This window comes from Macrotis lagotis, chromosome X (assembly GCF_037893015.1).
Source record: "Macrotis lagotis isolate mMagLag1 chromosome X, bilby.v1.9.chrom.fasta, whole genome shotgun sequence".
Taxonomy (NCBI): domain Eukaryota; kingdom Metazoa; phylum Chordata; class Mammalia; order Peramelemorphia; family Peramelidae; genus Macrotis; species Macrotis lagotis.
The window spans coordinates 539,456,613-539,481,123 of NC_133666.1; the positions used below are offsets into that span (position 1 = coordinate 539,456,613).

At 32.0% G+C, this 24,511-nt stretch overlaps 1 protein-coding gene across 1 annotated transcript in view; it reads right to left on the reverse strand.

Moving 5' to 3' along the window:
• MMP16 (matrix metallopeptidase 16) overlaps positions 1-24,511 on the reverse strand; it is a 395,619-nt gene that overhangs the window by 135,661 nt on the left and 235,447 nt on the right. The window contains exon 5 of the mRNA XM_074199650.1: positions 1,358-1,519. Within this exon, the coding sequence (XP_074055751.1) occupies positions 1,358-1,519 (162 nt within the window). The remainder of the gene's footprint in view (positions 1-1,357; positions 1,520-24,511) is intronic.

Sequence of the window (24,511 nt, forward strand, 5' to 3'; positions counted from 1 at the left end):
ACTAGTAGCAAAACATTAATTTTCTAAAACAATTTTTGAAAGGAATTTTCTAAATCAAGCCAAAGTTCACACAAGTAATTTGACGGTGATATTAAGCACCACTTTTCAAGGTGCTTTTTTTTTTATGAAAGAGACAGCTGTTAACACTTGGTATTTAGACTATGGGAAGGATATTCTGATGTAGACCTTCTGTCTAGACTGCTAATTCTTAAGGTCATGAGAAAGAGCCACCTTTTTCTTAAACAGTTTAGAGAAACATCCTGTGGTACTATAATGTACCATAAACTAAAAACTGTATGTTCTAATATTTAGCACAGAAATATTCAGCTTCTAGGCAAGGGCATCTGCATTTTCTCTATCGCTGCTTTTGCTCCAATAATATAGAACAGTAAGAACTGTGACCTTTAAAAAAAATCTACTTTAACCCTGAGATAGCACTTAACACTGAGACATTTAAATTGGAAAAAAATCTAATTAATGCAAAACAAATTATTGAACTTAAACTATGCTGTTTTAAAATGCAAATTACATCTTTTAGTTACTATTAGCATGCAGACAACACAGATTTGTCTTTTCACTGTAAAAAATGAGTTTCACCCCATTAATTTAGCAAAACAGATTCACTTAATGTAAATTACATATGCCATGCTCTTAACAATTATGGGTGAAATAAATGTATCTAAAAAGGTCAATGATGGTAATATGGGAGTTAAAGTTACTGTAAAAATGTATAACTTTTAAAAATCTCTCATAGTTAATTTGCTCACATTTGTATAATCTCATCATTTAAAATGTTTTATGTCAGAAATTGTCTTTATTTTCAGATGTATGATGAAAAACATAGTCAGGAATATTTTACTGATCTTTATTATTCAAAATTTGGTATTGACAATTACATACTTACCCGCTATTTTGTCATATTCATCAACTTTTGTAACATAAATAATGCTGCAGCTGTGAGCAACAGACTATTGAAACTTGTCAGTTGAAAACTAATGCTTGGGATGTTTGAGTTGGGGTCTTAGTTTGTCATAAACATAGCATATAAATCTTATTCATTGAATGTGCTGATCACGCACTCTAATATATTTATTTAATATTAAAAATATTATTCTTAGTACAGTTTTCATTATAAACATTGTGGGTTGGAAAGAAACCTATACATAAAGATGTTGAGTTGACTGCCCAAAGTGTGTTGCTTGGTAAACATATTCTGCCTATGGACCATATTTTCCTCCAATATTTCCCTCCACCACACACACTTAGAGATCTCATTTGAAATGTTAAAACATAACAAGAGCTTCTAGACTTCAGTTTGGGGTCAACCAAACAAAAGTCTTATAAAAGAGTAACTTACCATATATCTTCTGGATGCCTTGTAAATCATCATTAGGTAGTTTAAAGTTGTCAGTCTCCATATACTGGTAAAAAGGAGCCATGATTGCTGTGGGATCATTGGAATGTTCCAACCCTAGAGCATGTCCTAATTCATGAACTGCAACTAGAAAGAGGTCATTTCCTGTGTGAATGAAAAAGAGAAGGAAAAGTTTTAAGAGTAAAAATGTTCTATAATTAACTATACAAGTGCTGTAAAAGACAATTAAATGATTCCAAATTTAAACAATAACAGATGGCTTAGGGATAACAGAAGGATCTCATTTATTTTAATGCCAAAGTATCATTTTATCATTGACTTTCCTACTGATCAAAGTCAATGATCTTAGTTGAAAACATTTAATGGTTACTCAATTCAATAGCTATAAACCAAAATAAGAAGCTTTATTATTTGTGAAATACTCTACAAATATTGACTAATTTGACTCTTATAACAACCCCTAAGTAGGTACATTTATTATTACTATCTTGCAGATGAAGAAACTGAGGCTAAGAGAAGTTCATTATATTTACCATGGTCATATATTTATCTGAGGAGAGATTTGAAATTGAGCTATACTGACTCCTTTCTCTTACTCCATTCATAAACATTTATTAAATACCCACTAAGTACAATATTCTACAATAAGTACTGAGGATACCAAGACTAAGGGAAGTCTAGAGGGCTTTCTATCACATTGTAACTGACTGACAATTCCACCTTATACCCACATAAGACTTTAGAAAGATCAAAATTGATTTACAAGTGATATTGTATTTCATTTGAGCCTGATAAAAATCTTTTGCGATAGATATATATTAATATTGTTATTTTACAGATGGGAGTTGTTTTTATATTGAGGAATTTCTTTCTGTTTTGTTTTTTTACATTGGAACTTAAGAATCATATAATTGTTTTCTTCAGGATTACAAAGATAGGAAATGATAGAGCTGAGATGAGAACTCCATGTTCTTTATATTAAATTATGTTTCCAGCCAGAATTTTGGAGCAATCAACCTAGTTGTCTAACTCTTGCAATTCTCTTGTTCCAACATTTTCAACAGCTTGATATTCATTTTAAGTAACCTGATCCTCATCCAAGATCTATGAACGATTCAAATGGAGAAGGAAAAAAATTGCTGTTGTGTCTGCCTCTTCTGGATCCCATTTGGGGTTTTTCTCATCAAAGATAATAGAATTATTTACCATTTTTTCCCAGCTCATTTTGCAAATGAGAAAACTGAGGCAGAGATGGATAAATTACTTGCCTACAGTCAAATAGTTAATAAGTGTCAGACTGAATTTGAACTGAGGTCTTCCTGATTTCCTGATTCCAGCCCTGAAACTCTATCCACTGAACCAACCAGTTGCTAAGAAAAAGACAGGATAACCCAAAAATCTTACTGCTGTTGGCCTTGAACCAATTTTCTACTCTAGTTATATTAACTGGACTATTGCCTTTTCTAAATTCCTTACTTGCACAGCAGATCCTATTTTGATCTTTGTGCCCAAATCCATTAGCTTTATACCCTGATATCCACTTCAATTACTCTGGGCTCAGAGTTATGCTTATAAATAGTGCTTAATATTCTGGTTTTGTACCATGGCCCTTCTAGCTCATACTGGCTATTGTCAAACATCCCTGATACTGCCTTTCTGCTTAAGCTTTACCTTGCATATATGTTGAGGTCACCTGAACATGGTTATTTTCTTATCTATTAGAGAAGAAAGTCCTTAATTCTTAAAATGATGAGAACAAACTTGCAAAAATTAGAGATGTCTAAACAGTTCAGACAGAAAAGCTAAAGGTAGTGAAATTGTGCTAATTTTTGATAACTATACTCCTGTTACTGGAAATATTTTGAAATACTCTTTTATTAGGTTTCATTAAAAGACATAATTTTATTATAGGAAGAATTAGGAAAAGAAAAATTTTTTTGCATTAAAGAAAAATTTAGAAAACTAAACATCACTAACTTTCTCTAGTGCTGATCAATTTCTTAAATTTCATTCTATACTCATGGTTAGCCAAAATTATCAAATTAGAACTCTTCCAATTATATATTGTCAGGATTTTCCCATACCACCTAACCTTTCAAAGGTATGCATTTTATTCTCTAATATCAGTACACCTTTAATTTGTCCTGTTCTAGCAACAGCATTCTAAACAGGAAAGAAACATAAATATATCATAAATTAGATGCCATTGGTTCATTTTTCTAGTTCATTTTCAAATTTTGAATGCGGATATTTTCCAAAAAATTTTTTCCTTTACACCATACATTTCATTCTGAAACTATTTTTAGTGATCTGATTTAGGTATAGAGTATGTAGAATTCACAATGGTTAGTTCTGAAATTGCAAGGTTTTTAAAATATTTTTGTTTGTTTAATAATCATTAAGTAAAATTTAATTCAATACATCTCATTTTTTCTCTATAGAAAATATAATAACAAGTAATAGTAAAGTATAAGAAAAAACTGAAAATATGTTTTCCTTAGCTTCATAGAGCTTAATAATTTAAGGGTAAATTTAGGTCAAAATATAAATAAAGAAAAGCATTTAATTTTTTTTGACAAGGCAATGGGATTAAGTGACTTGCCCAAAGTCACACACCTAGCTAATTAAGTGTCTGAGGCTGGATTTGAACTCAGGTCCTCCTGAGTCCAGAGCTGGACTCTATCCACTGAACCACCTAACTGCTGAAACAATTGAAACATTCATATGAGGAAAGAAAAATGTAATACAAATGAAATGTCTGAGGAATAAAAGGAAATGTTAGTAAATAATAAATTAGATGTGGGAGTGATTTTAAGGAGAGTAATTTAGGCAAAATTCCTCTGTTGTCCTCCTTCTAGTCAAACTGAACTTTTTTTACAGTCTCCAAATATATCTCCCTCCTTTCCACTATCGTCATTTTGTTCATGTAATTACCAGTAGTTATCATGTATGTCCTGCCTAAACCATCTTCCTTTAAATTTATCTTCAAATACCAAGCAATACCTAGTGGATTTTTCTTCCTAATAATACATATGGAACCATTTTTGTATTTCTCATGAACTTATTTATTTTAAATCACAAGTGATTAGGTACTCTCTTTCCTATTATATTAAAAAGTTCTGAGGGCAAAGATTATAGAAGAGAAATTTAGAAAAGGTAGAAATAGAAGTTCAACTCCTTCCCTCTTTTCTTTCAACTTTTTTCTTTTACATATGAGGCAGTTCATCTTTAGAAAGGTTGAGTCACTTATCAAAGAATACACAGGCCTGTCTGGAAGGCTATTTGCTGAGATACAAATATATAGTTTAAAAAAACCATCTTTTTCAACTTTTTTTAGAACCAAGTATGTTAATTACACATTTTAGGGACTTATGAAATGTTTGGTAAATATTGATCCTATTTATTTATAATTAGTTATAATTAACATAATAACAATGAAGTAATAATCAGTTAATCACAAAATACCTTGACAAAAACATGACAAAGACTTGTGTGTTTGTATGTGAAAATTGTTTCTATGGTGGATTAGAACTGGGAGGTAAGAAGGAAAATAAGCAGAGAACTATGGCTGGGGTGATGTGAACCTGAGCAATTATGCTAATTATAGGAACTGGGTGATGTGAAGAGGTAGAAGTTAAGAAGCTTAACTCCAATAAAGGAATCAGGGAAAAGATCATAGGACTCATAGCAATTCACATGGAGAGAAGAAAGGGAAAGAGTCCAGAATACATTTTATTAACTGAGACGACCAAGGTAACTTCAGAGTTGGAAGGGTTGGGCAACTAAGTAAACAGAATGGTTAATTATAAAGGTGGGAAACCTGGAAAGCAGTGTCAGTTACAGTGAAACAATGTGAGTGAAGATGACCTAGTGGAAATGGAAAAAAAACAAAAAGAGAAAGAATAAGAGGTTAGAGATGCAAATACAGGTTACCATAAAGTAACAGGTTCAGTCAGAAAAATGAACTAACTCTAGTAGGATGTGAGTCTATAAACTGAGAATAGTAGAGACTGAACCTCAAAATGTACCAATGAAAGAAAAAAGGAGCAAGTACAGGTTTTTACAATGTACATAAGGTGAGGGAGAAATTATAAAGGAAAGGAGGGAGTTATGGTTATGTTTACATATAAATAGGAATTAGTCATGAGTTTCATGAAGGATGATAATGTCTGGAGAATACCCTGTGGTAGGGGATTATAAACTTTTGGCTATCAAGAATCAAGGATAGCATTGGGAAATCATGGCAGTTTGGTGAGATCTATAAGCTTTTTTTTCAAAATCATATTACAAAGGAAACCAATGATATTGAAATTCATTTATTAGATAGATGATAGAGAGAGAGAGAGAGAGAGAGAGAGAGAGAGAGAGAGAGAGAGAGTTATTTAAAGAGATAGACAGAGGTAGACACTGATGCTTTAAGTTCATGGATTTCAGGTTAACAGCCCTTGAGAGTTAAATTCAGGCCTCAATCTAGATATGTGAGAACTATGACTTGGTTCATCAAAAATATTAAACAATAATTTCATTTTTTAAAATTACATTCCCAGTGTCTGCAAAATATTTGGAGCATAGTAAATGGTAATCAATGTGCTGTGGCATTGTTTCAAAAGTTGCCTAACTTTTTAATGAAATGAGATGTTATTTACTCACAAAAAGTCAACACAGAATGACTTACCAACCAGCAGAGCTGCCTTCTATGCTAAAAAGCATAAATTTACCTCAAGTTAAGAAATTCCATTCTGGATCACAATTCTCTTCAAGAAAGGAATTTTTCTTTTTTTGTTGTTGATGGTATTTGTTTTTTTACATAGAAAAACTTCTACCCAATTTTTGTAAAATCAGTTATTCTTATCTACTTAAGAAGCAGAGCTGGAAACTACACTTTCCCTTTGCAGGAATATCACTATTTTTTTTAAGACACAATACATTAGACTAATGAATATAATCTTAGAGAAAATATACTGATAGTGACAAGATTTTTTCTTACAATAATTTTTTCTAGTTAATAAGCGAACAATTTTTTTGTTTTCTCTCCAAAATAAAAAAAAATACCTAAACAAATTCAGATGGAGACCCTTTTGCTTATCCATTCTTGTTTGGATCAGTAAAATCTCCTTGGAACAATATTTCCAAAGGTAGAAACTTTACTTAGGTGAGGAAGAAAGTGAAACTTTTGAAGAAAATTTATAGAATCTGGATGTGAACCCATCCTTTTGAGTATGAGACAACATATTTAATCAGAAATGTTACTCCAACTCTAGTATTTATATGATTAGTAATAATGTATTTAAAATTACTTGCAGTTTCACAAAATTTTAAAATATCTACACTGTAAAATGAAGACCACCCTAAGATATGAATACTACCAGGAAATGATGTTGCCTTCCAGAGGTTTTAAAATGGAGCAGATCCCTTTCCTATAGATGACAATAATAAATGATCCAATATACTGACAATTCTTCACACAATCTCCTCACACAAATCCTCAAATGTAAAACACTTTGCTTATATCACCAAGCTTACAACAAATAGTTTAGTACTTAGATATGAACAACATTAGTATGACTTTTTTGCCAATTTTAATAGTGTGAATTCTCTTGGTATTATTTATTGTATCAATTTTAAGAAGAAAATAAATAGATAACCAATCCTAAGACAAAAATTAATGATCTACAACTTTTTAAAATTTTGTCAAATACATTTTTAAAAATTGTGGGAATTGAAATGAGATTCAGAAACTTAACATTTTCTTAACTGATCATGCTATCTTTAATTACCAGCACACACATATGTATATATATATATGTACATATACACACATATATATGTACATGGGATCCACACTGAATTTTTCTCTTTCTCTTAATCACTCTACCTTCCAAAGAATGAATAAAATAGAAAGCAAAACATATCAATCTGGAGATATATCTACATTTTTTTCTAGATATATTGACATCTTGTCTACTATGAGTTAAATCAAATGATAAAGAATTTCAATTTAAAATTGTTATAGCTTTTCCTTTAACTAAACTGATCCCAGCATCCTAGTGTTTAAATCAAAACAGTCAAAGGAATAAATGAATTATGAATCTTCAACAAGAATTTGTTAAATGTCTGCTGTTCTAGAGAGTGTCCAAAGAGCATAACTTATTCTAAGAGAGCCACAGATGAGATACTTAAATTTTCTGTGCCTTGATTTCCTTATTTGTAAAGAAAGGGGTTTGAACTAAATTAATTCTGAGGATCTTTCTAGCTCTAGCTTTATAGACTTGTCTAGGAGTTGGATTTTTCTAAAGAGGAGAGTTCATCTTCTTTCCCTTGAATGACTTGTTATGTAGCATTTTGCTCATCTTTATTCCCATTCAAATTTCCATCTCACTAACCCTAGGAAAATGTGACTTACTTGTGGAAAAATATTGCCAAACTGACATTTATGTGAACTTACTTTTATGTTTAATTACCCTGCATTATGTTTAATTACCATGAACAAATATGATTGAAAAGGGATTAAATATAATTAGGTCTAAATTTTGTTCAATTTCAAAACTAAATTATTTAAGTCTGTCCAGACTTCAGGGATTGTTGCTCCTATAGCAAGGCCATCCTTCCTAAATATAAAAAAGACAAAGAGAGGGGAACACTGTATAGTTGCCAATGCAAGTAAATAAGGAACTACCCATGATAGCTCTAGAAGTATATTTATTTGTATTTCCCCTAGTCAAAACTCCTTTTTTTCAATATCTGTGATGACTAGTTACAGCCTGAAAGGACTAGATCCCTATTTAACATAAAGGTTGTATTAACTGATGAGACTTTGACTAGTATTACAGCAGATGTTGCTCTTACCATCACCAACATCACAAGTAGTAATAATCAGCACTACTACAAGAGTCTAGTATTATGATGCTTTAATGCTTGAAAAGTACCTTTAAAAAGATTATTTTATTTGATACTCACAGTACTACTACTACTACCACTACTACTACTACTATGACAGAACACTCTAGTAGAGACCTTTCAAGTTGTCATTGATGAATGATTATCTTTTGGTTCTAGTTATTTATTCAGCACCAAATTAAGCTAACCAAATTGTCATTTAGGATGTCATTTATCATCATGTTTTGTATAAGAAAAAAGTTTCTGTAGTTGAAGTAGTAGTAGTAATAGTAGTAGTAGTAGTAGTAGTAGTAGTAGTAGTAGTAGTAGTAGTAGTAGTAATCTTTTCAAAGGTACTTGCTAAATTGACTAGTGAGTAGCTACAAATAAAAAGAGAGTTAATCTATGTTGAATACTGTGCAAACCTTAAAGTTAAAAACATCCTTAAATGCTAGATATTATTATAGGAAAAACCTATAGATAATCTCAAATTTAATTATTCAAATGTATATTATTTGTGCTGTGTTTCTTATTCCATTCCAGCATTATCTCTCTGCCAAATTTACTGATGAATTATTTGTTTGCATATTTTAGTCTCTATAGTAACCAAATCATCTACTGAAGTATCATGTGCATAGCAAATAGTCCACATATTGTTGGAAGGGAGGATGGAAGAAAGAATAACAAGAGACATATATTCAGGGTGGCTGACTAAAGAAGGAAAGCTAATTTTAGTATTAATGTAGCAAACATAATTACATGTAGGATTCTGCAATTTCTTAAAAATAACTTTGGGATTATCTGGAGCTTGATGATATATTCTCCTTAATTAGTTTCATTTATTTTATAGCTGTTATTGTATTTTAATATAGACCATTTGTAAATAAGATATTTACTCTATCTTGTAGTCTGATGATTAGCTAATTTGGGCAAAATTTTGCAATCATATCATACCTATAAGAATCGTCCTGGTAGTATGTGTTAACACATAGATCAACACATGTAAGAGTTGCCCAGGAATATTTAAGTGTTCTTGTAGGTCAGTTTATTATTTTTCCTACTTTGAATTTATGGTAATTGTAGCTATTGACTAAATAGAAAATTATCTAAGAGATGACAAATGCCTTGGTTGTAATAACTCTTAGATAACAGCAGTAAGAAAATGGTCAAAAAGGGACAACTGTTTCTTATGGAGTTTTAGACCTCCATTACACATTAATTTCATTGGAAGATTTCATAAAGTGAAATCTCTGTCCTATGATCAATATTTTATAGTTCTGAGGAATCTGGACCATATTCATGTTGATTTTTCTATAATTTAACTCTGAAGGCATAAAGTTTTTAGCAAAATGGAGGGGAATGGCTAATGAATGAAAGTGGTCATAGAATTGGGGTTAGTATTATTATGTGGTCAAACTAATAAGTAATATCATTTTCTAGGGCATGTAGTCATTGTGTCCCCAAATTCTCAGGATGAATTCAAAGAAACAGAATATGACAGCAATTCCTGCAGTTAATACATGATTATAAACTTCAGAGGAAGGAGAAAAATTCTATGAAGAAACTAACAGGGCCTTCCAAAATAAGCCAGCACATACCTAAATAAACATATTAAAAATGACACCAATGAAAAAGTGAGAATAAGGGAAAGAATAGAAACTAATATGTTGGGAAATATATTTTAGATTAAGATATTGGAGGGTTATAAGAAAAAAATTAATATGAAGAAAAGAGATGTGTGGTAATTTACATCAATTGACACAAAAAGAAATGAGAATATGGAAAACAGCGTACACAATATGAAACTGAAACAAATATAAAACAGCATACACAATATGAAAGCTGAAACAGTATAAACTGGATGGACAAAAAATCTGAATGTTATGTAACTGTATGGATCAAATTTGGCCTCAAACAAACAAAAGAGAGAGGTTTCGGGTATAGAATTCTATATATGTTGTCAGACTTCATTGTTACTTTGACTATTTTTGTTTAGCTGTTCTCTCATCCACTTTTAAAAAATTATTTATCATAAATGATGACTAAATGGAATGAGAAGGGCATTTATATTTGAAAGTGTTTTAAACACAAAATATCAATAATAAAAATTTTAAAGAATTAAGAGGCTGGTGAACCTAAAGACTTACAGTATAATTTAAAAAAATCTATTACCACTTTATCAAAAATTTTTCTTCAAGAAAGTAAACTGGTATTGGATAAATGGCAAAATAAAATGGAATTGACAGCATTTTAACTTATGGGAAATGATTATGGGATCAAGATTATTCTGAATCAAATATGTTCCTGCTTTCAATATAACAACTAATTTAAAATGGGTCAAAATTAATGTTCAATTAAAATAAAAAAGTTAATATGAGGAAGCCACTAAGTATAAATGCAAAAACTTCACTCTGACTTATCTATAACAAGTGACTATGGTCTAAAATTAGAAATTATTAGAATATTGATAGTGTTTTGAAATGTATATTTTTTTTAGTTTTTTGCAAGGCAAATGAGGTTAAGTGACTTGTCCAAGGTCACACAGCTAGGTAATTATTAATTGTCAGGCCGGATTTGAACTCAGGTACTCTAGAGTCCAGGACCGGTGCTCCATCTACTGCACCACTTAGCTGTCCCAGTATCATTTCTTTTTAAGAAGTTTAACCAATTTAAAACTGTCACCCCATGAACAGATCAAAAGAACACATAAAATGCTCATTCTCTTGAACAATTAGAAACATGTGGTGGTACAGAGTAACACTAGTTTAAAATACAAGTACATGTGCAAAATCATTATGAAAGAAAATTATGGAAATTTTTCATCATTATTGCCTTACAAAGTAGGGGAAAGTATGGTGATAAAATGGAACCAATAGAAAAATGGTTGTGAAACTATATGTAACTCTAAGTATCACATCAGACATAAATAAAGGGCAAAAAATCTTCTATCATTTCTAAAATGATCTATTCACATAATTTACATAAACCACTATGGTGCACTATATATACTATTTCAGTATCAAGCATCTTACAAAAAAAATGGTGTCAGTTACCCTTAAGGAGATGAAGTTAACGAAGAATCAATGAACTTCACAAACAGAGAGAAAAAACTGCCCTTGGCAAAGCACAATTTTCAATATATCTCAAAATTGTGAAGATTCGAAGAGCCTGGGAAACCTTACAGTTAGTATTTTCTAAAAGAAATAAAGTAGACATTAGAACTTACCATGCACCTATTTTGTCATCTCTATAAAATCATTGTGAGAATGATTTATGTACTCATTTAAGTGATATTCTTGATGAAAACATTGAAAATCAATAGACAGACTTTCAGAAAATGCTTCCTCCTCTATGTTATCAAACAACTTTGTGACCAAACAATTAAATTCACACTGTAGATGTTCTGTTGCAGTGACTTTGCAAGGAAAGTCCTGCTACTGGCACTATGAGTTAGTATTCACATAATTAGTTCACCTAGTAACACCAATGGTTCTATCAGTTGCAAATCACATTATTTTAATTGAAATTTCCTTATTGCTATGCCAGAATCTTAATGGAACAAGTTATTTCCCATTCTAAGGAATGAGATTTGCAGGATACGCATGCTCTTAACATTGTACTATTTTCTTTTGTTTTTACAAGACAACAGGGTTAAGTAATTTGCCCATGGTCACACAGCTAGGTAATTAGAAAGTGTCTGAGACCAGATTTGAACTTAGGTCCTCCTGACTCCAGGGCCAGTAAGACATCCACTGTGCCACCTAGGTGCCACCTAGAGTACCATTTTCTTAAGACTATTATGTGAGGAGCCAAGACTAATGAATTTAATAGACTATTTAGAAACCTTCCTTTAACACTGGTTATCTTAAATTAAAATTCTTATCCAGGATCCAAGAATCAATATACCATAAGTGGCAATAAATCACATTACTATTGACATTTTCACTTTAAGTAAAAAAAAAAAAGAAAGATACAAGGAAATCATTGCTAATATAAAGATGACTAAGAAATCCTCCTTGTTGAAGAAAAAAACGTTTAGTTGAACTGGCTTTATCATACATCCATAACAAACAAATGGTTAATTTAGTCATTTTACTTTGTGTTGTTTGCCTTGAAGATTAGAAAAAAAATAGGTCAATAAAGATGAGTGCTGCCTATATGCAATAATGTCCTTCAGAGGATGAGAAAGTAGACACTTTACACTAATACAATAATAGATAAATGTTAACATTAGGTAAAATGAATGCAAAGATATAAAAAAGATTAAAAAAACATGGCTTAGGATCAAGATCCAAAAAAAAAGACAAAAGATTTCTAGTCTAAATATCTGTCTCATGCCAATATATCAGAAAAACTTTCCTCAAGATGATACAATGCAATATAACTGTTAGGAACTGAATAGTAATTACAAAAAAAAATGTGAAAGCACTTAGCACATTGCATTGTGTTAAGTACATTGACATTCAGTAGCCCACACAAATGCTTATTCTGTTCTTCCCCCATTTTCCCCTATTTTAATAGATGGAAATTAACTGGTTCCTAATGTGATAATCATTTCTGAATCAGCAATCATCAAACCACCAACTTTTTAGATCAAAGATAAACAGAAAATTAGAAGAAACAATGGCTTCCAAAAGAAGTTTTAGAGTGAGGAGTTATCCTAAGTCAAGCTACAATTCATCATCTTTCCACAAATAATTTATAAAAATGAAAACCTCCCAGACACACTATTAGATTGACTGGGCAAAAATGAGTAAACAACAAAGAGGAGACGCCCAAAAAAAGAATACTATTATGGACTTGAATAAGTAATGTGGAAAAATCCAGAACATACAATATTAAGAAAGCAGCTAGGTCATAGAAATGATAATGAAACAACCAGAAGAATTTCTTAACATGTTAGAAATGCAATTGAATTAAAAATAGAAATAAGGAAAGAAACTATTTGAAATTAGTGTTTTGAGAATATATAAAAATGAAAAAATGGATTCTGTTTAACAAATAGTGCTAAATCATATTGAAAGATACATTACTGAAAGGGATTTGCAGTGTTAAAATAATTCAGAGATGGTAAAAATCAAAAAAGAAAAATGTATAATAGTTGAAATCAGTAGACATGGCAATTGACTTTGAAGATTAAATATCAGAAGACAATGTAATTACTGAACTCCCAGGGAAAACATACAAAGAATGAAGTAAAGAATTCAAAAGAAGGCATGCATAGAAACTAAGCAAAATCATAAGAAACTAGGGACAAATGAAAGTTATTATCTAATTTCCCCATGGACATATCTAGGTTATTCATAGTTGTTTGCATGCTGTCTTTCCCTTATACTCTTAAGTTCCTTGAGAGCAGAAATTTGAGAGAAAGATGAGTGGTATATAACATCTTTAGAAAAGCTTATTGACTGACTAACAACTTACAATATACTAGTAACAAGAAATCATCATTATAAAAAATCATGAAAAAGAGAGAGTCCCTTGGTCCAAAACTTCAGTATTAAACCCCCAATATTTACAATTGGATGAGGAAAAGGAAAAATATTCTCAATCACATAAAATTATTTGTCAAAAGCAATAAAAATTAATGCTCAAATTTTTTTCTAAAAAATTAAATAATTAGGTTTGCAATCAAAAATCTTATATACTGCAAAGCTGAAAGTAACCATAATAAGAAACTGAAATATGAGGGAGGAATTGAAATCATGTATATTAATGAATGCAAGAATGAACAGACATTTGAATTGAAAAAATCATTAAACAAAAGAAATTCAATTAAGTTTTATAAATCCTGCTAGCATTGAAAAATCAGTCAGATAAATAAAAAATTATAGGGTGAAAGGAAAAGATGAGTTTGATGTCCTTTAAAAGTCTCACTGTACTTAAGGATCATTAAGAGAAACTGGAATATTTATACTTAATATCCATAATATGGGGCAAATAAATGCCTCTTAAGAACAACAGGAGTTGAGACAGGTGGCAAGATAGATAATTGGATTGATACTTTTAAGAATCAAATGCCAAAAGATAAAACAAAAAGATGGGGAGATGATTAGAAGATTCTAAACATCTTTGATAATTAGATTGAGTAAAGAAGACAAAGAGTTTACTTTTAATAATAACACATATTGTGCTTAATTACAAAATTACAAAATACAAAGGACTTTTCATTTGATAAGAAAGTCATGTTCTGCTTTTAAAGACTAACAAAATTAATAAATCGTAAAGTTAATTGATTTTTAAGTGAGAAAAACCAAATTTCCAAAATAATTTGAGATTAGTAAATTCACTACAGACAATGAATAAAGAATGTTATGGTAAGTTACTCTGTATGCTTTTATGCTGAAAAGCAAAGAACTTATAGCAAATATGTGAACAGCAAAAAGTATAAATATTTATCTTAAAACAGGAGATAGGAATTCTAAACAATTAAACTTCAAAAATAGAAATCAAGAGAGCAGCAAATGAAATCTCCAAAAAAAGAAAAAAAGGAAAAATGTTCTGTCAGATGCATATTCAAAGTAACTATATAAAAACATCTTAAAAATTATTAGTATTGGGTGGCTAGGTTGCGCAGTGGATAGAGCACCGACCCTGGAGTCAAGAGTACCTGAGTTCAAATCCGACCTCAGACACTTAAATAATTACCTAGCTGTGTGGCCTTGGGCAAACCACTTAACCCCATTGCCTTGCAAAAAAAAAAAAACAAAAACAAAACTAAAAAAAAATATTAGTATCTATGCTATAAAAGTTGCTTTCCAACAAAAAAGCAAAGAAGAAACAAATTAAAGAATAGGAATTTAGACAAAATCTCTATGATATAAATACAGTCTTGAAACTCATACCTGAGAAAGATAAAACAGAAGTGAAATATAAGTTAGAATAATTAAAAAAGTAAGCAATTTAATTAATATAGATATCAATATTTTTGTTTTAACATGTATATATTTATATCAATAAGAGGGGAATAATGATGTAGTAGATAAAAGATCTGTCTTCAAAACCAATGAGACCTGGGTTCAAATATTGGCTGTGATAAATGTTGTTTCTTCAAGGACAAGTAACCTAATTCTACAGCAATCTAGGCAATTTTTTTTAAACACCAAAGGTTGGAAAGTGATGAACTGCATTTTTAAGAGTTTCCTCACCCATAAGCTCTCTATACCTATGAAACCAAGGTCCAATCCTTATCCTCCTACCTTGTTTGTTCTGCTTGTATTAGTTATGTATATATGTATTCCTGTAAAGTTCCCTAAAGGCAGGACTTGTTTCATATTTTTTTATTATTTGAATTCCTAGTGCTAGTATAGTATCTAATATATAGACTGTGCTTAATCGAAACTTTTTGATTAGTTGATTAATTAATTAGAAATTACTGGCAGGAAAATCCCACAGACATCTCTGAGGCACAGATGTTGACACTTGTCCAGGTTTTCAGTGTTAAGTGTCAGTCAGGATTTAAAACCTGATCATATAACTCTAGCCAACACATTTGTTGACTAGAATCATATACATTCATCACATAGCTTCAACTGAACATTTTCTGCAACAAGATCATCTTTATATACCTTCAAAATAAATGCCCTATATCACTGACCAAAACAGTTCTACTTTCATTTTTCTTTAACTTCCCCATAGCATACTTCCCAACAAATGTCTCAAAGACTGAATATATTTTCAGTTTCCTCTTCATGCCTCATCTCATATCATCAGACACCCTCCCTTATTATCTACTCCTCTTACCCTATCTCACATGCAAAGGTTGCCCTTCCCCCATGTCAAGAAAAGCCTTATGCTATGCAATCTGCCTTCCAACCTCATATTTCAACAAAAAGTTATCTCTCTAATATTACCAATGATGATATTAGTCTTTTCTCAGTTTTGATTTTTCTTGACATATAATATTTGATACTCTTGATGTCCCTACACCCTGTGGAAATTTTCCTCCCTAGGTTTTTGGGACATTTCCTCTTTCCTGGCTATTCTCAGATCTGTCTCAGAGTAATTTCTCAGTATCTTTTGTTGGATTTTCGTTCAGAGCAACCCTATGAACTATAGATATCTTTGAAAGATTTGTCACTCTATATTTATAACACACAATATCATTCTTGATCTCACCTATATATTCTATTATCATTCTATACAAAGGATTTTTAATTATATTTATTTATGTAGTCTGCTGAGATCCAGTCTTCCAACTCCTATTATTTTTTTCTGTGTGGGCTATAAAATGTGTTTGTTAATTTCAGCCTAAATTCTCCTTTCAAGATTCAAGATTCTCTTTTAAATTTTTTTGAACATCCAGTTGCAATCACTTTCTCTATGTCATAGTAATCTACAGGATTCTGGGTTCATTTGATATTTAGCTTCCATTTTCTTATGATATTTATTTAACTATAATTGCAATCATTTTGATGTTTTTGCTCAGTTTCTGAGTTATCAGCTTGTGCTCTGGGTTTTAACTGACTTTTCTTCATCCTGTGATATTTGGCAGCCTTTGTCTTTTTTTTTTGCTTTTATTTCTCTGTCATTCACTTTCCTAATACTTATTCTTTGACAGTGAGTTAATCAATAATCAATAATAAGCAATTACTATATGCCAAACCCTATACTACACACCACGGATACAAAAAGAAGCAAAAGACAGTCCATGCCCTCAGAAGCTTATAATTCAATGGGGATGTGGGGGGGGCAGTACACCATGCTAACAAATATATGCAAGTATCATCCTATATATAGAGTAAATAAAAATACTTAACAGAAGGAATTAAGTTGAGTTGGAGAATACTTCCTATAGAAAATAGAATTTTATCTGAGACTTAAAGGAAATAAGGGAGGACAGAAGTTGGAGCAGAAGAGGGACATAAGGAACAGTGAAAGAAACTGTGAAGACTAGAGAGGTGAAGGGCTTTACCAGAAGGCAAATGTCACTTAATCAAAGAGTATATGCCAAGGAGCATGATAGAAGATTTGAATGGTAGGATGTGTCTAGACGATGAAAATGTTAAAACACCAAGTAGAGCATTTTGTATTTGTACAAATATTAGGAAGACACTGGAGCTTGTAGAGAAGAGAAATGAAATGATAGGATATATGTTTCATAAAATCACTTGAGTACCTTAATGGAGGATGAATTAGATCAAGGTAAGACTTGAGGCAGATAGATCCACCAGAAAGCTATTCCAATAATTCAGCTAAGACATACTAGGGGTTTGCACAAGGGTGGTAAAAAGTATCAGAGGAAAGAATAGGGAATATTTGAGAGATCTTGCAAAGGGGAAATTGACATGCCTTGATAAGAGATTACAGAGAGGCAATAAATGATAGTGAGGAATCCAGGATGGCTTCTAGGTTGAGAACCTAAGAACAGGGGAAATGGTGTGGCCCTCTGATGATGATGATCATCCTTCCTAATTGAAGACCATAACATCAGAAACATGATCACATGACTTGCACATCATAGTAAGGAGAGTGTTGTGCAAGCTTCTCACTTGCCTTTTCCAGAACTACTTCACCTTTTAGCTTAATTGATAAGAAACAGGACTCTTGGTGAAGTCAGGATGCTGCAGGAGTCTTTGATCTTGTAGATATGGTTTCCTTCCCATATCAGCAAGGCTAGCTCCATAGTGTGCCAACACCGCTGGGTAAATGGTTTCCTGGGGATAAAATTGGTGACAACACAGTATATCCAAACTTTGTATATCCATATACATAGCATACCCATAATCTTCTCAATGGGTTAATCATCAGTCTAGTGGTTTTATGGGCAACTCAATAGTAAGATACAACTGGCAACAAGCTTCCAATGAGTTTTCAACAGTAAGATAAAGCTATTTTGAGATTCAGAAGTCTATGTTGCTCCATTGTGTTAGTATACTCCCTGTACCTTGAGCTCACAGGACATTGCCAGAATCTTAAAGCTTTCCAAGGAGCCAGCCCCTCTCTCCAGGTGAACTCATTCCAAGGGGAGCCTGGTCTTCACAAGAAAAGATAACTTTTCCCCAGAGCTTCCACCAGTTTCTCTGGGATCAGTTGCATTATCTCACTAGATACTTCCTGGTTCCTGTCTCCACCACTCTTTTTGTTTCTTTTGAATTTTTGTAAGACAATGTTCTTATATGACTTGCCCAGGGTAACACAACTCAATAGGCGTTAAATGTCTGAAATCACATTTGAACTCAGGTCCTCCTGACTCCAGGGGCAGTGCTCCATCCACTGTGCCACCTAACTGTCACCTCCACCACTCTTGATTAAAGGATGTGAATTCTGGACACTTTCAATTGATGGCAGGCAACAGAGGCCTGTCCCGTTGGAATAGTGCTCTCCTATTCTCAAAATTGCCTAATCCATGTTCATCCACTGCTCACATGGAACTGTACAGTTATAAGGAAGGTAAGAGAGGATGGGTGATTTTGGAGGAAAGACAAGTTTTCTTAGTGAATTTCAGGATGTCTACTGTATAGTTAATTTTAGATGTCTGAAAGGCAGTGGTAGATAATAGATTGGAGGTCAGCAGAGATATTGTCAGGAAAGGTAGATTTGATAGTCATCAGCATAGAGATTATATTTTACATCTATGTTAGCTGATGAGTTCAGTCACCAAGTAGAATATTTTTAGAGGGAGAGGAGAATAGTCAAAATAGAATCCTGAGGAATATCTATGTTTAGATGAAAAGATCTAGAGTTAGATCCAACAAAAAATACAAAAAAAAGAAACTATCAAATAGGTAAGAAAAAAAGCAGAAGAGAATATGTGCCAACAGTCTACCAGTGTATCAAGGAATATAGAGTGATCAATATTCTCAAAAGCTGCAGAGAATGAGGATTTAGAAATGACCACTCAATTGATTTGGCAAATAGATCATTAGTAATTTTGGAGAGAGTAATTTAAGTAAACCAATACGGTTAAAGTGAGATTATAAGGAATTAAGAAGAGGATGTAAGGAAAGAAAGTAGAGGCACCTATTTTAGATGTTTTCTAGGGGTTTAATTATAAAGGGTAGAAGAGACATAGTGGAGGAAGAGACAAAGTGGCAAGATCAAACAAAAAGACTTTTTCTTCAAATCAAGGGAAATGAGTATATTTGTAGGTGGTAAAAATGAGCTACTATAGAGAGAGATATTGAAAATAAGTGAAAGAGGGGGGCTGCTAGGTGGCTTAGTGGATAGAGCACCATTCTTGGAGTCAGGAATACCTGGGTTCAAATCTGATCTCAGACACTTAATAATTACCTAGCTGTGTGGCCTTGGGCAAGCCACTTAACCCCATTGCCTTGCAAAATCTAAAATAAATAAATAAATAAATAAATAAATAAATAAATAAATAAATAAATAAATAAATAAGTGAAAGAGTTGGGGGGGGGTAACAGAGGGGACAATATTTTGTAGGAGAGGAGTTGGAATGAGATTGCATAAAACCTGTCTCAGCTTCCTCTAATGTTGAAGAATTAACTTTTTCAAAGCTTCAGTGCCTAATTTTAGTAACTTCTTCAGGGACAAGATTGGATTTAACCCCCTATGCCATTCATTTTTCCTTCCAGGTCTGTCCAGTAATACATACTAATCAATTTTCCTAATTCCCTCCATTTTTTGGTTCTTTTTTGTCTCGATGAAATTATTGGCTGCTACATTTTTGCATAATTAAGGGAAGGTAGAATGGTTGTTTTGGGCAATTTCTGCCAACATGGATCATTTTAACATAAAACACACCTAAAGAATGCTTCAGAACAGGGATCAAAGTAGGAATGACTTAAGAGTATTAATGGATTATAAGGAAGCCATCAAAAATTGTGATATCTAAATTAGGAATAGAGAAATAGATGAATAAAACAGATGAAATAAGTCCAAGAAATAAATGGGTATAATAACTTAGGGTTTCATAAAATCACAAAAAATACTGGTAAGAAAATAATTCTAAGTAACAAGAAATTGAAAGGAAGACTGCAAAGTGACTTAGCAACAATATACTTCAATGAATATTTTAAGCAATATATCAGAATAAAGCCCAAATAAATGATCTTAAGAGTAAATATGTGAACCAATAGATATAATTCAGGACTTGGAGTCAGAAAGATGTGAGTTGAAATTCTGCCTCAGACACACTTCTTAGCCATGTGTTTTGGAATATCATTTAATCTTTTTTACCATTTATTTATTCATTTGTAATATCAGAATAATCATAACACATACTTCACAGAGTTGTTACAATGATCAAGTAAGAGAAAATACATATTTTGCAAACCTAAAAGTCTTAAGTGAGTATTATTTTCTGTTGTAATAAATATGAAAGCCACAAATAAAAATGGACGAAACTAGGCTATATATTCATAACTTTGGAAGAATTCACAAACACAAATGAAATAGAGATTTTCAAAAGACAAAAGAAAAGAATATAAGTAATTAAAAGTCAAGAACTTTTGGAAGAATAGTATAATATTAGAGTGTAAAAAGATATGAATTTGATAGCCTTGACAGCAAGCATTTATGACAAAACTCTGAAATCCTAGATCTAAATGAATTTGACTCAATGGTAAGTCTTGCATTGAGAAAAAAATATTTATTTAATGTTAAAAATTAAAATGCAAATCATCTGAAATTATATACTTTATTTTAAAAAAGTTTTTAGAAGCACTAAAAATTAGAGAAATAAAAGTAAATTGACTACAAGATTTTATCTAACAGTATAATTTTGCAAAGATAACAATGGACTTAAAGATGTTAAGCAGAAGGGGTAGAGGAAAAGAGGCAAATTATTACAATGTTGGTGGAGCTGTAAATCCCATTATTCATACATTACAAAAAGCACTTTCAAATTATGCAAATAAATGATGAAAATATTCATTCCCACTGACTCCAAAATTCCATCATTAGACAAATATTCTCAAAGAAGTCAAAGGCAGAAAGAAAAAATAATACATGCCAAAATATTCATAATGCACATTTTCTAGATGCAAAAATGTAGAAATAAAGTGGATTCCATTAACCAGAGAATGCTAATTGTGCCATATAGATGTTATATAATAGTTTTTGCTTTAACAAATGATGAATGGATATAAATAATTTCAAGAAACATGGTAAACATACAAAGTGATGGTGAATAAAAAGTGAAACATGAAGATGCTATAATGGTTTAAAAAAGTTTAATCAAAATAGCAACAAAATTAAGGTAAATGTTTTGTGCTTATGATGACCAATTCTGGTCCAAAAGAAGGGATGAAGAAATGTTCATTACCTATTTTCATTGTAAAAATGGGGGTAACGTTTGTCCTTCAGTTTAGAGGAAGACCATGACATCAGGGAGGTGATGCCATGACAAGCACAAGAATTGGATCTGAGTGAAGGGGGTGCTGTGCTAAGTCAACAGCCTCATTTTCTCCTCCAGAGACATCTATGTTCAATGGGCAGATATGAATCAGATGACTGGAGATGGCTGGCCCTGGATGTAGGGCAATTAGAATTAAGTGACTTTGAAGGTAGAACAATGTATGTGACATCAGATGTTTTTGCCATGATGGATAATTTCAAATTACTTTTTTTGTCTTTGTCATAGGGAAAGGTTCATGTGTTGGGGTGTGAGATTTATGTTAAAAATGACCATGATATAATCTTTTAGAATTACATAAAGTTAAAATAGCTCAGATATCACATCAAAACCATTGAATTCATAAATATAATAAAATATGTAAAACTTAATATCTGTGATCTAAGGAGGGCAGGTACACTACTTTATTACTTTTGTGATTTCTAAGGTAATTTGAAAGTATATAAGAACAGTGACTAAAATTCTTGTTTTGATCTAGAAAAGTCAAAATAGAAGAAAAGATGAAAAGGTAAGATGTATAAATAGCAAATTTGAACTGAGCTCTTTAAATAGATTACTAATAGCAAAAATAGGAAATGGATAAATTAACAGATATTGACAATGACCAGTACTATGCTTATTTAAGTTTAACTGACACAAACCAATATCCAAAATGAATTGGTTAAAAAACCCACAAAACTCAGGAAGCACCTAAGGAAGCAAATATTTATTGTCCTTGAGAATCAAAGAGGGCATGATAGCCAAGGGGAGTACAGATTTAGGATATAAACTAATATGCAAGACTTTCCTGGGGAGAATGTTGGAATATCATGAATAACATTGCCTCATAAAACAATGAAAAGCAGTGGAGGGAAAAATGAGTTTGCAGAAATATTCACATGAGACCCAATTAAGCCAGGTCATCAAAAGAACATTTAAAGGTGAAAATGGAAAGAGGCCAATAAACTGATGAATAATGGAAAAGATCTGCCAAGATTTCTAATTACAAACTTAATGACAGTGGAACCATCACATTTGCACTCTAATATCACAGTCCCTCATGTGTTGAATGAGGAAGTGAAAATGGCACTAAAGAAAACAAAGAACAGCTGGATAGGATAAAATATGGACAGTGAAATTTCATGCTGAGAGCAACACAGCTTTGAGGTCATTTAGATGTCTAAAATATCGGAAAGGATGAAAAATACTGATATATATGTATATGTATATATGCATGCACACACATGCACATATAGACAGGTTTATATTATATAAATACATAAGTACGTGTATGTTTATGTGAATATGAGTATATGCATGTGCCTATGAACATATACATGCATATGTGTATTGTGTATTATTATTAGTGGTTTTACTACTGATAAAAGACAAAACACAAGGAAGAGGATGTCAACAATCAATGCATCATATCCCTACATCTCACATCTAATTAACTTTTAAATCTATGCCCTATCAAAGGCATTTTCAATGAAAATAAAATAGATTTTTGCAAGTGTTATTGTAACAGACTGCATATTTATAGTCACAGAATTTACTAAAGACCCATAAGATTCAAGATTTAAGTGTATTTATTGTATATTTGTGACAAAAAGTACATTTTTAAAAAATAATCTGGGAGCACAAAATACACCTCAAAGATTCTCTTCCAATAAGTATCTGTGTATATCTGTGTGCATATACTAAGATGATAAAACATAGCCTTCCTTAACATACTTAAATACAGAAATAAATGTTCAGGGATTCTGTTTATTAACATCATGTGTGGCATAAAAAGGGCGACATATGCTCACCAAAAGTGTATGCCATGGCCATGAGGATGTCCAGCACATAGTCCAAATGGAAGAGGAATTCCCTATAGCTGGTAAGGTCCTCCAGATGCTCCTCTTTGCAGATGACATTATGCTGATTGCATCAAGCCCCAGAATATTACAGAGCCTCCTAAATAAGAATAACAACCACTCAAAAGTTTTGGCCTAATAATCCTTATAGGGAAACACACAAACACATACACACAAGTGGATAGATGCCTGTTGTTCAGACTAGGATATTCAGTTGGATGAACAGCCCCCAAATCAGGTTCATGAGTGGGTACTATGCATAGACCATATGTTGGGCCCAGAATAAAACAGGAGGAAAAAAGATGGTTTCTGTACATTTGCAAAATTAATCAGAATTCTCAAAGGTCCCCAGCTTCTTATGGAAACAATACAAAACAAAACACACAAAACAAAAGCCATTCTCGTTAACACAAATATTCTTCAAGTGATAGTGTATGACTGTGAATTATGTAACATAACCATCTCCAAAGAAACAAAATTGCAGTCCCTTAAGAGGAAATGATATATATGATGAATTGGAGTAACATTCAGTGTTAGCAATAACATCAAAGACATATGAACAGAAATAAAAAAATGGTGAACCAGTCACATAGCATGAATGAGGGAAAATAGACAACCTTATGATACCTAGATACTCAGGTGATATTAAGAAATATAGATGATGTCCCCTATTAAATTGAGACCACATATCCCCATGGAACGTTGTGAGACCATGTGGACCATAGCTGAAGAGGTTGAGAAGTTGTGGAGGTGTAGCCATCTGTACCATTGGAGGGAACAGCTGTGAGGATGACATCATAGCTACAACATGTACAGTAGAAAGAACACTGGTTCTGGAATCACAAAACCTAGATTCAAATCCATCTTTTGGTGTTTACTGTCTGTGTGACTCTGTGAAATTTACCCAACCTACCTGGATCTCAGTTTCTTCATAGGTAAATGGAGTTGGATATATATAAATGGTCTCTAGACATATGATTCTATTTTCTATTGAGATGCATTCCAGGAAATATGTTAGATTATGAATGTTATCCATTGAAACCATATCCATCCAAAAAGAAATTTCTATTCTAGATAAAACAATCAAAGTCTCAGGACCAA